The 15,179-nt window shown below is 38.7% G+C and overlaps 1 protein-coding gene across 1 annotated transcript; it reads right to left on the bottom strand.

The window, feature by feature from the left end:
• Positions 1–2,661: 2,661 nt before the first annotated feature.
• On the bottom strand, positions 2,662–5,071 carry LOC125493968 (uncharacterized). Its single transcript, XM_048637446.2, has 2 exons — positions 4,692–5,071; positions 2,662–4,422 (listed from the first exon to the last, which is right to left on the bottom strand). Exons 1-2 carry the CDS (start codon positions 4,833–4,835, stop codon positions 3,895–3,897), a joined length of 672 nt encoding a protein of 223 aa, XP_048493403.1. The 5' UTR covers positions 4,836–5,071; the 3' UTR covers positions 2,662–3,894.
• Between the last annotated feature and the right edge of the window lie 10,108 nt (positions 5,072–15,179).

Below are 15,179 nucleotides of genomic sequence, written 5' to 3'. Positions count from 1 at the left end.
TAATTGATGGACTCAATACAAGTTAAATATGTCATCGGCCACTTTGCCCTATTTTAATTTTAATGTTAATTTTTGGCCCAGGTGGAGAATCTGTCATCTTCTCCTTTTTCAAAGAGTTCAACATCCTATTCAATTGAGGATTTAGTGAGATTGCTCTTGCTGTATAAAAGATAAAAAAGGAAAACAAGAAAAAGGTTGCTGAGAGTCATTAACATCACAACTTTGATGTTTGTTAACAATTTGAATATGAAGAGAGAATACTTGAATACCTGTTTGAGTTGAGTCAAAATCCATGGAGGATGAGAACCGAGAGAGATAGAGCAGAATCGAGCAAAGGATATGAGGGAGAATTGGAGAAGAGATGTCGCACCTCGCACATACAGAGAATAGACGCTGCATAAAAAAAAAAACAGAGAATAGACTGATTTTTATTTATTTATTTATGTTTGTTTGTACTTAATATGTATAATGATGTATTTAAGATATTTTAAATTATCATAAATGATTTTCAGAATTTTATTACATGCATTTATCCTAAAATTATACTCCCTCTGTTTTTTTTTTATCGTTCCCACATTTCTGTGCACGCTTCCCAATGCACTTCTTTGAACTTACATATCTTTCATTATATATTAGTAAAAATTATAATGATTGAATATTAATAATGTACTAATTGAGACGAATCAAACAAGATCCCACATGACTATATTTTTTCTTATAGATTGAAAACAATTGAGAAGATTCTCTCTAAGTATGAATAGTGCCAATTTTTTAAGTGAGAAAGATAAAAAAAACAGAGGGAGTACTTTAGTAAAAGAAAATTGGTTAAATATACAAATAAGTGTGTAATCTCACATTTGTGTGAAGTTATAGGGGTTAATCACCACAAGTGAAACTCGAGGGGCTTAATCTCACTTTTGATCAAACCTAAGGGGCCTAATCACCACTTTGCCGATCACGAATGTCTGCTGAGTAGGATGGAGAACATTTTTTTTTTTACATAGGATTGTAGACATCCAAATAATATACCTGATTTATAACTAATTCTTACATTCTGTATAGCATTAAAGAGTACCTGATTTATAAATAATACTTAACAATATTGTGATTTATTAATCTGATTTTTATTCAAAGTATTATACAGTACCTGTTTTTATTCAACAACCATAGTCTCCTAACAGCAAATAATATCTAGAAGCATCAAGTCCCTACATAAGAAACTACTCCCTCCGTAACGCAATAACTTCAACAATTGGGAATAAATGTGAGAGGTAAAATATTCATTGTTGAAGTTATTGCGTTACGGAGGGAGTACCAAGCAACTATAGTAGGCACAATGAACAACAAAGTCCACTACAGTAGCTACTGACCAGAAGTAAACATCACTTCACCACTCACTCAAACCAAGCACTTCAATATTTTTTCTTTTCTAAAAGTGCGAATAAGTTATTGTTCACGTTCTACAGTAAATTGATGCTTTTGCCCTTTCTATTAATGTGTTTTTGCTGCATTGCCATTGTGTTCAGTTGACTTTGACTTGCGCTGTGTATTTGTGTTCAACATTGCATAACGTTCACTTTGACTTGCCATTATGTTCAGTTGACTTTGTTAACTTCCATTGGGTTCTGGTTTCAGCTTCGATTCCGATTTCTGACGGTGGTGTGGCTTCATGCTTTCATCTTCGAGTTCGATGGTGTTGGAGGTTTATAAGCTTAGTATTGATTATGGTGTCAGCTACTATGTTTGTTGAGGGAGATCTGGTTTGTGTTCATTGTTATGCTTTAAACAATCTTTGATTAGGGTGTCAGCTACAATTTTGGACTGATAAGTAGCAACTAGCAATTTACCAATCTTTAAACACACATATTGGGATACCAGATAAGTATATAGCTTTTTACATCACAATCTGTAAAAAGTGAACTAACTAAGAAAAACCACATACAACCATACTAAATTAGCTAACCAAGCAAGTTATCAAGAATTAGCTACTACGAGTACCTATCAAATGTCACAAAAATAATAGGTAGGAAGGCACATCTCATTTTAGCCCCTAGAGAAAAACTTCTCCTTATACATAACTAGCAATTTCTTACATGGACATGAACAAAGGACGAACAAAACTACATAAGCAGCAAAATCTTACTAGTATTACATATACTATACATTCATTTCCCTGTCATCTAGTTGCTGCTCAACTTTACATCAATAGTTAACTATATACTACATGGCCATATTCATTCCCCTGTAATAAGCCATGTGCTCTAACAGGATAATATTATTTTCATGTATCATGCCTCTAAACTGGCAAACTACCACACAAAATACATAATATACGAGTACCTATCAAATGTCACAAAAGTTAATTCACGCATTGTAGAATTGTTTGTCAAAATTGCATTCCTCGAGACTTCTATATTATAAAACATGAGCTTTGGCAGAAAATTCACAAAAATTGATAGGTAGAGCACGTTGAATGACAAATATCAGTATACATATGTTGTATATACTAAACAGATCAGTACTAAAGAATTCATCGTGTATACAGAATATACTACCAGATCGGTCCCCAAAAAAAAATGAAAAAATTAAAATGACAAAGCATACTTTAACGCTATGTTTGGATAACAAAATAGAAGGGAAATGGAGGGGAGGGAAGGGAAAATGGAGGAAATGTTGAGCTCCATTCTCCCTCCAAATCTCTCCAATTTTGAAGGGATTGCCTTTATTAAAGGAGGAGGGAAACTGGATCCCTCCCTCCTAAGGTGCTTGTCTCCCTCCCTTACCCTTCCCTTCCTTTCCTTCCATTTTTATGTTATCCAAACAAAGTGTAAATCTGACCGTAATTAAAACCGCAAAAACACCGTAATTCTACCCGTGTATAAGTAAGTATAATTCTAATACTAGAAAAATTCAGATTAAACATTAGAACAGTTTTACAAACGAATTTTCAGGGGAAAAAAAACATCCAACTAAGCACAATTACAAACAAATAGAAGCATAATTCAACACCCAATTTACCGTCGATAAACCCTAAATTCGAACAAAATAATCATAAGAAATCTAAACCCTAACCAAATCAGTATTCGGAAAAATATACACTTACTGGATTCTTAGTGTTCTTCAACCGGCTTGAATTTAAGTCCGTCGCTGCAGAATTATTCTTCAATTCGCCATTGTTGTACACTATGTTTCGATAGCACCACCTTGAAATACTAATGACAAAGCAACCGGTAGCAATGCAATCCCAACACAAAACACATGGCCAACTCAACACACTTAAACCCACTAACAAGAATCAACAACCAAACAACATTAAAAAAAATAAAAAAAAAATTAAAACATAGCAGAAAGGAGGAGTCAGACATACAAGAAACCTTGAAAATACAACATAAGATAAGTTTTCATTGTATGACATTTAGCCACCAATTGGAAACCAGCTCATTATATCCCCTTAATACCATCTCTGCCTTCAAACTTCTTGGGCATATATTGTGGTACTGTGACTTATCTTGCTATACTAGAAGAAAGAAAATATTTTTAATTAATACCATCAGTTAAATTCACTAACCAACCTGAAATAATATCTAATGAAAACACACTCCCTGTTCTGCAAAAGGCTAAATTTTCACTCAATGCACTTAACAGAGGAAATAATTATAATTACAGGTATATATAAGATAAAATAGCATAAATAAAGAGTTGAAATCATATCACTCATTCTTCACAACTAAAAGCCAATTTGCAAGATGATTACCAGACTTGAATACAAACAACTAAAGGGTACCGAAATAACTTAACACAACTAGAGAGTATATTTTCTGAAATAACTTATACACAAATAGCTAAAGGGTACCGAAATAACTTAACACAAACAACTAGCACCAGATTCCTACATTACAAAGTGTTCAATCCATTGTCAAGCTTTTGCAACACTTGAGAGCCTGCTGATCGGTAGGTGAATTGTCGGTGACATCTCTCATCCTTTTCAAGCATTGCCACTCGGATCTCAAGAGTCTGAGTTGTACTCATCCTAAGATCCTCCAATACAGATTTCAGAGTGCTCAATTTCTCATTCAGCATTGACACATGATTCTGAAGAGCCTGAGTGCTGGTTGATTCTTCGTTGTAACCTTCTGCTCCAAATAATCCCTTCATGACAGATTTGACAGTGTCCAATCTCTTCTCAAGCATCGCCGCTCGGTAATAGAGAGCCCGAGCCATAGATGACCCCTTTACGACTTCTGAATTCTCCATCAGATCTTTCACTGTGTTGAATTCTTTCTCAAGCATTGCCACTCTGACGTTGAGAGCTTGAGTTGCATCTGATTGGTAAACGAGCACTTCATCAAAGGCATTATTTGGTACCAAGGAGTCATCTTTTAGAGTCAACTCATAGTTAACTTCAGCACATCCTCCCTCCTTCTGCACATTATATCAAAGTCTTAGAATCATACTCGTATATTCAGAAAATTGTTACGGTAGACATTAGTGACAAAGTCTAATGGTACTTTGTGGATTAATATGTAAAACATGGTACCATACGGAATTGACAAAAACTTAATGATACCACATAGAATAACCCGAAAGAAAATTTTGAGACATGAAACACTAAGTCAGGCTCATGAAAAGGCCAAGGCCAAGGATTTGCATCAAACAAGACTTATCCAAAAAAAAAAAAAAAAAAGATTCACCTCTTTAAAATAATGGGAGCACAATTTCTTCAATGCTTTGTAACATTCATCGTAATTCTCAAATTGGATGGACACATCTCTGTTGAACTTACAGTAATCCATACTGTACCACTTAGCTTGAATGGGGACATAGTTTCTGCCCATATCGATATCACTACAAGAAGTTAAGCACAAAAAAAAGAAAAAGGAGGAGGATTATTACTTTGTATTCGAATTTGTTGAAATTGTTGCATTTTGCAAGAAAAGTGATTATCACCAAAAAGACTCATTCAGGCAATAAAAGCAAAGCAAAAAATATAAAAGTCAAATTTGGTCATATGCTTGCCACAAAATGAAACAATTTAGGACAATACAATACAATAGTGTTGGTGTTTTGATAGGATATGATCTTGAAGGGATGATTATTCAATGGCAACAATAAAAATGTAGCTACTGAAATAAGCAACCTCATCCGTTAATAAGGTTGGCGATCTCAAATATTGACAAATGAATTATAAGAGAAGTTTACCCGTCCCTCACTAATGGCAAAACCCTACCGATAACTGTTGCAAAGATAACCAGCATTAAAGCTTTAATCATAGTGGACAGTGAAGCAAAGAAAAGCAGTGGCCCTATTGCACTTGCAATAGGGAAAGTTGCCACCATTAAAGACAACCATGGCAAATATTAATTGTATACAGAGCAGCGGCATAAGATATAAGTATATAACAATTTGTAGGCATGGATTGATTGCTATTTATAAATGTAATCTTACACAATGTTTGGATATAGGGAAATAGAGGGAAAGGAGAGGAAAAGTAAGGGAGGGACGTATGATCCCTTGTTTGGTTATTAAATGGAAAGAGGGAAGAGAAGGGTCCTTAATGAACCAAATCCTTCCAATGTTCGGAAAGATTTGAAGGGAAAATCTAACCTCACTTTCTCCCTCTCCTTCCTTTCTTTTGCTCCTTTGCTCTCCTTTGCTCTTTCTATCACTACTCGCCATAAACCTAGTTGCACGGCTATGTGCTCTAACACAGGCTCCCTGAGCAGAAACACAGGCACACAACAATGCGCTCTAACACATGCTACCTGTGCCTCCTCAATTTTTCTGAAACATACTTGCAGCACACAAGATAGAGTCCGACAATGTTTTCTGTTGTCCTACCTCTAGACTCTTCACTACACAGGAAACTACTTTCTGCATTTTTCACTTATTGTTACTCCTTTCATCCACGTACCAATTCACATATATACACATACAAACATACACACACATTTGGGAATTCTGATACATCAGCTAAGTTAGCATGTATGGTTTGGTTTTATTTTTCCAAGATTGATTTAGAATGACAGTTTGACAATAGATGGATCCACTTGCATTGCATAGATTCCAATTTCAAGATCCTATGTATCATATATCCTCATACAATCAACAACAAAAAAGCAAAACATCAATAGCCCAAATGACGACATTCACAAACATCCCGATCAATGTGCAAACCATCATAACAAAAACATCAAATTACAAACCTACTAAAACCCATAATTTAAAAAACCACAAAAATCACCGAAAAAACACAATCTTAAGTTTTTTTTTCTGTTTAAATTATTGTAGATTAAATCTATCCCATATTTCAATTGAGGTTTGTTACCTGTTATCATAGAAGAATAACTGGCTTAATTTATTACTACTAGAACATTTTTATGAATTATTAGTTGAAGTCAACTATATATGTATATATACATCAAACAAACATCAATCTCAGATAGAAAGGAACAAGATGAAATTGAGTGTTGATTATAAGAAGTGGAGTATTGAAACAAACCTGATTTGAGTGAGGGAGCGGAGGAAGCTTTCGAGTGATTGTTGGTAAGAAAGAAAGCACCAGCGAGGAGGCAGGCCTTGGAGAATAACAGTAGGTGGCAGTTGGGCTGAAGACTTGAGAAGGTCGACGAGTAGACGGGCGTCCTGGGAAGGATGAAGACGAGTGATTAGAAGCTGTTTTCCTTTGTCATAGAAGGTGCAGTTGAGCTCTTGGATGAGAGACTGCCTAGCATTGTAGAACTTGCGATCCCAATCGTCGCCAGGGTAGTCATGAACAAACCCGAAACGAACTCGAGCTCGAGCTCGGAAGATAATGTAGCAAGGATCCACATCTCTCAACTGCTCCTCCAACTTGTTGCCTTCAAATCGGCGCTGCTTCAATGAAAAGAAAGAATATGACGTCCATGGGCATATCTCTATCTTTACATCGACATTATGATTTACTCCAATAAACTCCTTTACCCTCGACATGATCTCACTCTTTACTCCAGAATAAATAACACTACCTTTTATTGGGATTAGATTGAAGTCTATTCTCATTTGCCGGCGACGAACTACCTTAAGCTCCTCCATCCTAATAGTCATCCAGAGACAAAAAGAAAGAAGAACCTGAACAATAAAAAAACAGAGTACGGAGTAGTATAAGACGGCGAATACTGTATGTGAATGTGGAATGGGGTTTCGGTTGTTTTTTAGGTTATACCAAACCCCTTCAAACCCCCAAACCCCCAAACCACCCAAACCCTCAAACCCCCAAACCCCCTCAAACCCCAATCCTACTAAAACCCATAATTTTAAAAACCACAAAAACCGAAAAAACACAATCTTAAGTTTTTTTTTCTGTTTAAATTATTGTAGATTAAATCTATCCCATATTTCAATTGAGGTTTGTTACCTGTTATCATGGAAGAATAACTGGCTTAATTTATTACTACTAGAATATTTTTATGAATTATTAGTTTATGTTAACTATATATGTATATATACATCAAACAAACATCAATCTCAGATAGAAAGGAACAAGATGAAATTGAGTGTTGATTATAAGAAGTGGAGTCTTGAAACAAACCTGATTTGAGCGAGGGAGCGGAGGAAGCTTTCGAGTGATTGTTGGTAAGAAGGAAAGCACCAGCGAGGAGGCAGGCCTTTGAGAATAACAGTAGGTGGTAGTTGGGCTGAAGACTTGAGAAGGTCGACGAGTAGACGGGCGTCCTGGGAAGGATGAAGACGAGTGATAAGAAGCTGTTTTCCTTTGTCATAGAAGGTGCAGTTGAGCTCTTGGATGAGAGACTGCCTAGCATCGTAGAACTTGCGATCCCAATCGTCGCCAGGGTAGTCATGAACGAACCCGAAACCACCTCGAGCTCGGATGATAATGTAGCAAGGATCCCCATCTCTCAACTGCTCCTCCAACTTGTTGCCTTCAAATCGGCGCTGCTTCAACGAAAAGAAAGAATATGGCGACCATGGGCATATCACTATCTTTACATCGACATTATAATTTACTCCAATAAACTCCTTTACCCTCGACACGATCTCACTCTTTACTCCATAATAAATAACACTACCTTTTATTGGGATTAGATTGAAGTCTATTCTCATTTGCCGGCGACGAACTACCTTAAGCTCCTCCATCCTAACAGTCATCCAGAGACAGAAAGAGAAACAAGAACCTGAACAATAAATAAACCGAGTACGGAGTAGTATAAGACAGCGAATACTGTATGTGAATGTGTGAATGGGGTTTCGATTGTTTTTTAGGTAATACCGAACCCCCTAAACCCCCATACCCCCAAACCCCCCCCCCCACCCCGCCCAACCCTCAAACCCCCTAAACCGCCCAAAAACCCAAACCCCCCCAAACCCAACCCTAAACCCCCAACCCCCCAAAACACCCCAAACCCCCCCAAAACCCAAACCCCAACCCCAACCCCAAACCCCAAACCCCAAACCCCCAACCCCAAACCCCAACCCCAACCCCAAACCCCAAACCCCAAACCCCCAACCCCAACCCCAAACCTCCAGACCCCCTCCAAACCCCAAACCCCCCAAACCCCTAAACCCCCAAACCCCCCCAAACCTACTAAAACCCATAATTAGAAAACCACAAAAATCACCGAAAAAACACAATCTTAAGTTTTTTTTTCTGTTTTAAATATTGTAGATTAAATCTATCCATATTTCAATTGAGGTTTGTTACCTGTTATCATGGAAGAATAACTGGCTAAATTTATTACTACTAGAACATTTTTATGAATTATTAGTTGAAGTTAACTATATATGTATATATACATCAAACAAACATCAATCTTAGATAGAAAGGAACAAGATGAAATTGAGTGTTGATTATAAGAAGTGGAGTATTGAAACAAACCTGATTTGAGCGAGGGAGCGGAGGAAGCTTTCGAGTGATTGTTGGTAAGAAGGAAAGCACCAGCGAGGAGGCAGGCCTTGGAGAATAATAGTAGGTGGTAGTTGGGCTGAAGACTTGAGAAGGTCGACTAGTACACGGGCGTCCTGGGAAGGATGAAGACGAGTGATAAGAAGCTGTTTTCCTTTATCATAGAAGGTGCAGTTGAGCTCTTGGATGAGAGACTGCCTATCATTGTAGAACATCCGATCCCAATCGTCGCCAGGGTAGTCATTAACGACCCCGAAACCACCTCGAGCTCGAGCTCGGATGATAATGTAGCAAGGATCCCCATCTCTCATCTACTCCCCAACTTGTTGCCTTCAAATCGGCGCTGCTTCAACGAAAAGAAAGAATATGGCGACCATGGGCATATCACTATCTTTACATCGACATTATAATTTACTCCAATAAACTCCTTTACCCTTGACACGATCTCACTCTTTACTCCATAATAAATAACACTACCTTTTATTGGGATTAGATTGAAGTCTATTCTCATTTGCCTGCGACGAACTACCTTAAGCTCCTCCATCCTAATAGTCATCCAGAGACAAAAAGAGAAAGAAGAACCTGAACAATAAAAAAACAGAGTACGGAGTAGTATAAGACGGCGAATACTGTATGTGAATGTGTGAATGGGGTTTCGATTGTTTTTTAGGTTATACCAAACCCCTTCAAACCCCCCAAACCCCTTCAAACCCCCAAACCACCAAACCACCCAAACCCTCAAACCCCCAAACCCCCTCAAACCCCAAACCTACTAAAACCCATAATTTTAAAAACCACAAAAACCGAAAAAACACAATCTTATGTTTTTTTTTTCTGTTTAAATTATTGTAGATTAAATCTATCCCATATTTTAATTGAGGTTTGTTACCTGTTATCATGGAAGAATAACTGACTTAATTTATTACTACTAGAATATTTTTATGAATTATTAGTTTATGTTAACTATATATGTATATATACATCAAACAAACATCAATCTCAGATAGAAAGGAACAAGATGAAATTGAGTGTTGATTATAAGAAGTGGAGTATTGAAACAAACCTGATTTGAGCGAGGGAGCGGAGGAAGCTTTCGAGTGATTGTTAAGAAGGAAAGCACCAGCGAGGAGGCAGGCCTTTGAGAATAACAGTAGGTGGTAGTTGGGCTGAAGACTTGAGAAGGTCGACGAGTAGACGGGCGTCCTGGGAAGGATGAAGACGAGTGATAAGAAGCTGTTTTCCTTTGTCATAGAAGGTGCAGTTGAGCTCTTGGATGAGAGACTGCCTAGCATTGTAGAACTTGCGATCCCAATCGTCGCCAGGGTAGTCATGAACGAACCCGACACACCTCGAGCTCGATGATAATGTAGCAAGGATCCCATCTCTCAACTGCTTCCTCCAACTTGTTGCTTTCGTCGACTATTCGGGTGCTTCAACGAAAAGAAAGAATATCGCGACCATGGGCATATCTCTATCTTTACATCAACATTATAATTTACAACAATAAACTCCTTTACCCTCGACACGATCTCACTATTTACTCCAGAATAAATAACCATACCTTTTATTGGGATTAGATTGAAGTCTATTCTCATTTGGCGGCGACGAACTACCTTAAGCTCCTCCATCCTAACAGTCATCCAAAGACAGAAAGAGAAACAAGAAACTGAACATTAAATAAACAGACTACGGAGTAGTATAAGACGGCGAATACTATATGTGAATGTGTGAATGGGGTTTCGATTGTTTTTTAGGTCATACCGAACCCCCCAAACCCCAAACCCCAAACCCCCCCACCGCCCAACCCTCAAACCCCCAAACCCCCCAAAACCCCAACCCTAAACCCCCAAACCCCCCAAAACCCCCAAACCCCCAACCCCTAACCCCAAAACCCCCAAACCCCAAACCCCTAAACCCCAACCCCGAACCCCCAAACCCCAAACCCCCAAACCCCAAACCCCCAACCCCAACCCAACCCCAAACCTCCAGATCCCCCTCCAAACCCCCAAACCCCCCCAAACCTACTAAAACCATAATTAGAAAACCACAAAAATCACCGAAAAACACAATCTTAAGTTTTTTTTCTGTTTTAAATATTGTAGATTAAATCTATCCGTATTCAATTGAGGTTTGTTACCTGTTATCATGGAAGAATAACTGGCTAAATTATTACTACTAGAACATTTTTATGAATTATTAGTTGAAGTTAACTATATATGTATATATACATCAAACAAACATCAATCTTAGATAGAAAGGAACAAGATGAAATTGAGTGTTGATTATAAGAAGTAGAGTATTGAAACAAACCTGATTTGAGCGAGGGAGCGGAGGAAGCTTTCGAGTGATTGTTGGTAAGAAGGAAAGCACCAGCGAGGAGGCATGCCTTGGAGAATAATAGTAGGTGGTAGTTGGGCTGAAGACTTGAGAAGGTCGACTAGTACACGGGCATCCTGGGAAGGATGAAGACGAGTGATAAGAAGTTGTTTTCCTTTATCATAGAAGGTGCAGTTGAGCTCTTGGATGAGAGACTGCCTATCATTGTAGAACTTGCGATCCCAATCGTCGCCAGGGTAGTCATGAACGACCCCGAAACCACCTCGAGCTCGAGCTCGGATGATAATGTAGCAAAGATCCCCATCTCTCATCTACTCCCCAACTTGTTGCCTTCAAATCGGCGCTGCTTCAACGAAAAAGAAAGAATATGGCGACCATGGGCATATCACTATCTTTACATCGACATTATAATTTACTCCAATAAACTCCTTTACCCTTGACACAATCTCACTCTTTACTCCATAATAAATAACACTACCTTTTATTGGGATTAGATTGAAGTCTATTCTCATTTGCCGGCGACAAACTACCTTAAGCTCCTCCATCCTAACAGTCATCCAGAGACAGAAAGAGAAAGAAGAACCTGAACAATAAATAAACAGAGTACGGAGTAGTATAAGATGGCGAATACTGTATGTGAATGTGTGATTGGGGTTTCGGTTGTTTTTTAGGTTATACCAAACCGCCCCAAACCCCCCAAAACCCTCAAACCCCCAAACCCCCCAAACCCCCAAACCCCCAAACCCCCAAACCCATCAAACCCCCCAAACCCCCAAACCCCAACCCCCCCCCCCCAAACCCACAACCCCAAACCCCCCAACCCCCAAACCCCCAAACCCTCCAAACTTGTAGGGATGATTATTCAATGGCAACAATAAAAATGTAGTTACTGAAATAAAAATGTAGTGACTGAAATAAACAACCTCATCCGTTAAAGAGGTTGAGGTTGCTTATTTTGAGTAGCAAATTGCGTCATCGGCAAATGAGAATGACACTACCTTCTCAAGTCTTCAGCCCAACTACCACCTACTGTTATTCTCCAAGGCCTGCCTCCTCGCTGGTGCTTTCCTTCTTACCAACCACTGTTCTACTTCCAATCCAATGTCTTGTAGTTGATTTCATTTACTCATCTATTGCTGCCTCTCTGATTTGGATCTCATGTGAATCTTACACAACAGCTTCTTATCACTCGTCTTCATCCTTCCCAGGACGCCCGTCTACTCGTCGACCTTCTCAAGTCTTCAGCCCAACTACCACCTATTGTTATTCTCCAAGGCCTGCCTCCTCGCTGGTGCTTTCCTTCTTACCAACAATCACTCAAAAGCTTCCTCAACCTTATTAACGGATGAGGTTGGTTATTTCAGTAGCTACATTTTTATTGTTGCCATTGAATAATCATCCCTTCAAGATCATATCCTATCAAAACACCAACACTACTGTATTGTATTGTCCTGAATTGTTTCATTTTGTGGCAAACATATGACCAAACTTGACTTTTATATTTTTTGTTTTGCTTTTATTGCCTGAATGAGTCTTTTTGGTGATAATCAATTTTCTTGCATGTTAAAAGGTAAGCTAATATGGTTGCCCATAAGTTGGTCAAACTGGGAATGGACATGAAGGAGAGCTCACCAATTCATGTCTTAATTCTAGATTATGTTAGGGAGGAGCGGGACAAGGATATCAAGGGGGTACAGATGCAGGGGGAACCACATGTTTAATGTGAATTTGTTTGGTTTATGGTATCAGCTAGATTGGGATGCTAACACTTTTGAATGTATTTTGCATTTGGTTTTTTTTAAGCTAAGTATGGCTAAGTTAAGTATTTTGTGGAAAACTTATTGTAATATAACTAACTAATCTATATATGCCTTCTGTTTTTAGAAGAAAAAAAAGATTTCTGAAAGTTAGTAAGTTTTAGAAATTAGTTAGATAAAAGATATATAAAAACACCTTGGAGAAAATATTATTTTTGAAAAATATATTTTTATTAATACAACTAATTAATAATATGAATTAATTCTATTAATTAAATTGGGTTTAGAAATGGGTTTCATAAAATTGAGCTTTCATAAAAACTATTTTTAAAAGGTTTTCAAAGATTGCCCTTAAACAAGTTATTTTATAACATTTTAGGAAGTGGATTCAGTAAAACTACTTATAAAAAGAGAGTTCAAAAATGAATTAATAAAACAAGTTAGCATATGAATTTGGGTTTAAAACATTTTATTGTAGACTCGTTCTTTATTCTTTCCTTGGTCCGAATCCATTGGAGCAGGGTATTAGTCGTTATAGGATACTAAACGGGGGGACGATTATGTGTCTACAGAAGCCCCCACTTTGACTAAGGTTTGCAAAACCAAAAGTCAGATTATACGTCTCGGGACGGGGAATGATTTCAGATGCTTTATAATAATCCAAAATTACTCTTACGCCGGTACATACAAAATAAGCAAATGTTATAGACATGCGTGAAACAAATTCGCAAAATAATTGTAAATTTAAAAAAATGAAATGATATGTAGAAAAAGAAATCATGAGTTATTATGGTCCGGCTCATTTCCGAGTAGAGCTATGGTCTTGCTCCAAGGTGTTGATACCGTGTAGAGATATTATGGTCCGTCTCACGTCGGGGTAGAGCTGCATTTTGCACCAGGGTTGTGCTTATCATGATATAGATTTGCGTCCCGCTCCAGGGTTGTCCTTATGTCGAGCTCCATCCCGCTCCAGTGTTGTGCTATTGTAGAGCTGCATCTCGCTCCAGGGTTGTGCTATTTAACTAAAAGCTAGCACTTGTTTTCTGTTATTTTTGTCATCAGGAACACGAACCATATTAGCGCTTTGTTTTCCGCTGTCTTGGCTCGTGATGGTCCGCAGACCGAACGATTTGTGTTTCGTAGGGGAGATTTGCGTCCCCTCAGGTGCGTCGCACAGTAAAGGAAACAACGCATAAATACTATTTGCGTCGCATATCTTCCAAGGTGCGGAGCAAAAGAGCTTCGCCCAAGCACCAGTACGAGCTATATGCGTCGCACACTGGCAACGTTCGACGCATATGGCGGATTTGCGTCACACATAATGAGGATGCGACGCACATCACTCGTACCTGGTAGGAAAACCTTTCACCTTATCTGCGTCGCACTTTATGGGGGAGAGTTGCAAAATGAGTAATGTATGTCGCACATTACGAGGGTGCAACGCACTTCGCTCATACCTGGTGGGAAAACCTTTCGCCCTATCTGCGTCGCATACTATGGTGGTAGTGTTGCAAATGAGTAATGTGCGCCGGAAGGGCCTCTTGTTGTGGGAAAAACATTGCAAATCACTTAGGGCCCAAGGTATTATTTTTTTCTAACGACATTACTTTTTTGAGCCCTAACTCAAAACAAACTGCACTCTCCCTTTCTCTCTCTCTCCAGCGACAATTATTACTCGCTCACTCTCCCTCAACACTCGACAATTACTCGCCGCCAGTGCCGCACACTCGCACATTAGTTGCACTCTCCCTTAGTCTCTCTCATACCGGCTATTTCTCACTCTCCCTCAACACTCGATAATTACTCGCCGCCGGTTGCCGCACAACTCGCCGACGCTCGCTACTCTCGCTGCACACTCAACCTCTAAGCCCTATTTCTTCTCGGCGTCTCAGTCGGTCCTATTTCTTCTCGGCTGCCGCCCCTTCGCCGCACCGGTTCTCTCTCTCATTCTCGCCGTCGATGCCGACTCGCCGAATTATTACTCGACGCACACACGCCGGTGCTCTCTCACATTCTCGCCTGCAATGTATGTATTTTTTGTGTTGTTTTTAAATTTTTTATGTATTAATCTACATTAATAATCATACATTCTCTCACTTTGCCACTCGTTTATAATGTACTTTAGTTGCGGTTTGACTTTTCTCCAACTCAAGTCGGAGTGCTTGTCTTCGCTGCTCCTTGAGAGC

This window comes from Beta vulgaris, chromosome 5, assembly GCF_026745355.1.
Source record: "Beta vulgaris subsp. vulgaris cultivar EL10 chromosome 5, EL10.2, whole genome shotgun sequence".
NCBI classification, from domain to species: Eukaryota; Viridiplantae; Streptophyta; class Magnoliopsida; order Caryophyllales; family Amaranthaceae; genus Beta; species Beta vulgaris.
This window is presented reverse-complemented; position numbering and strand designations above follow the sequence as displayed.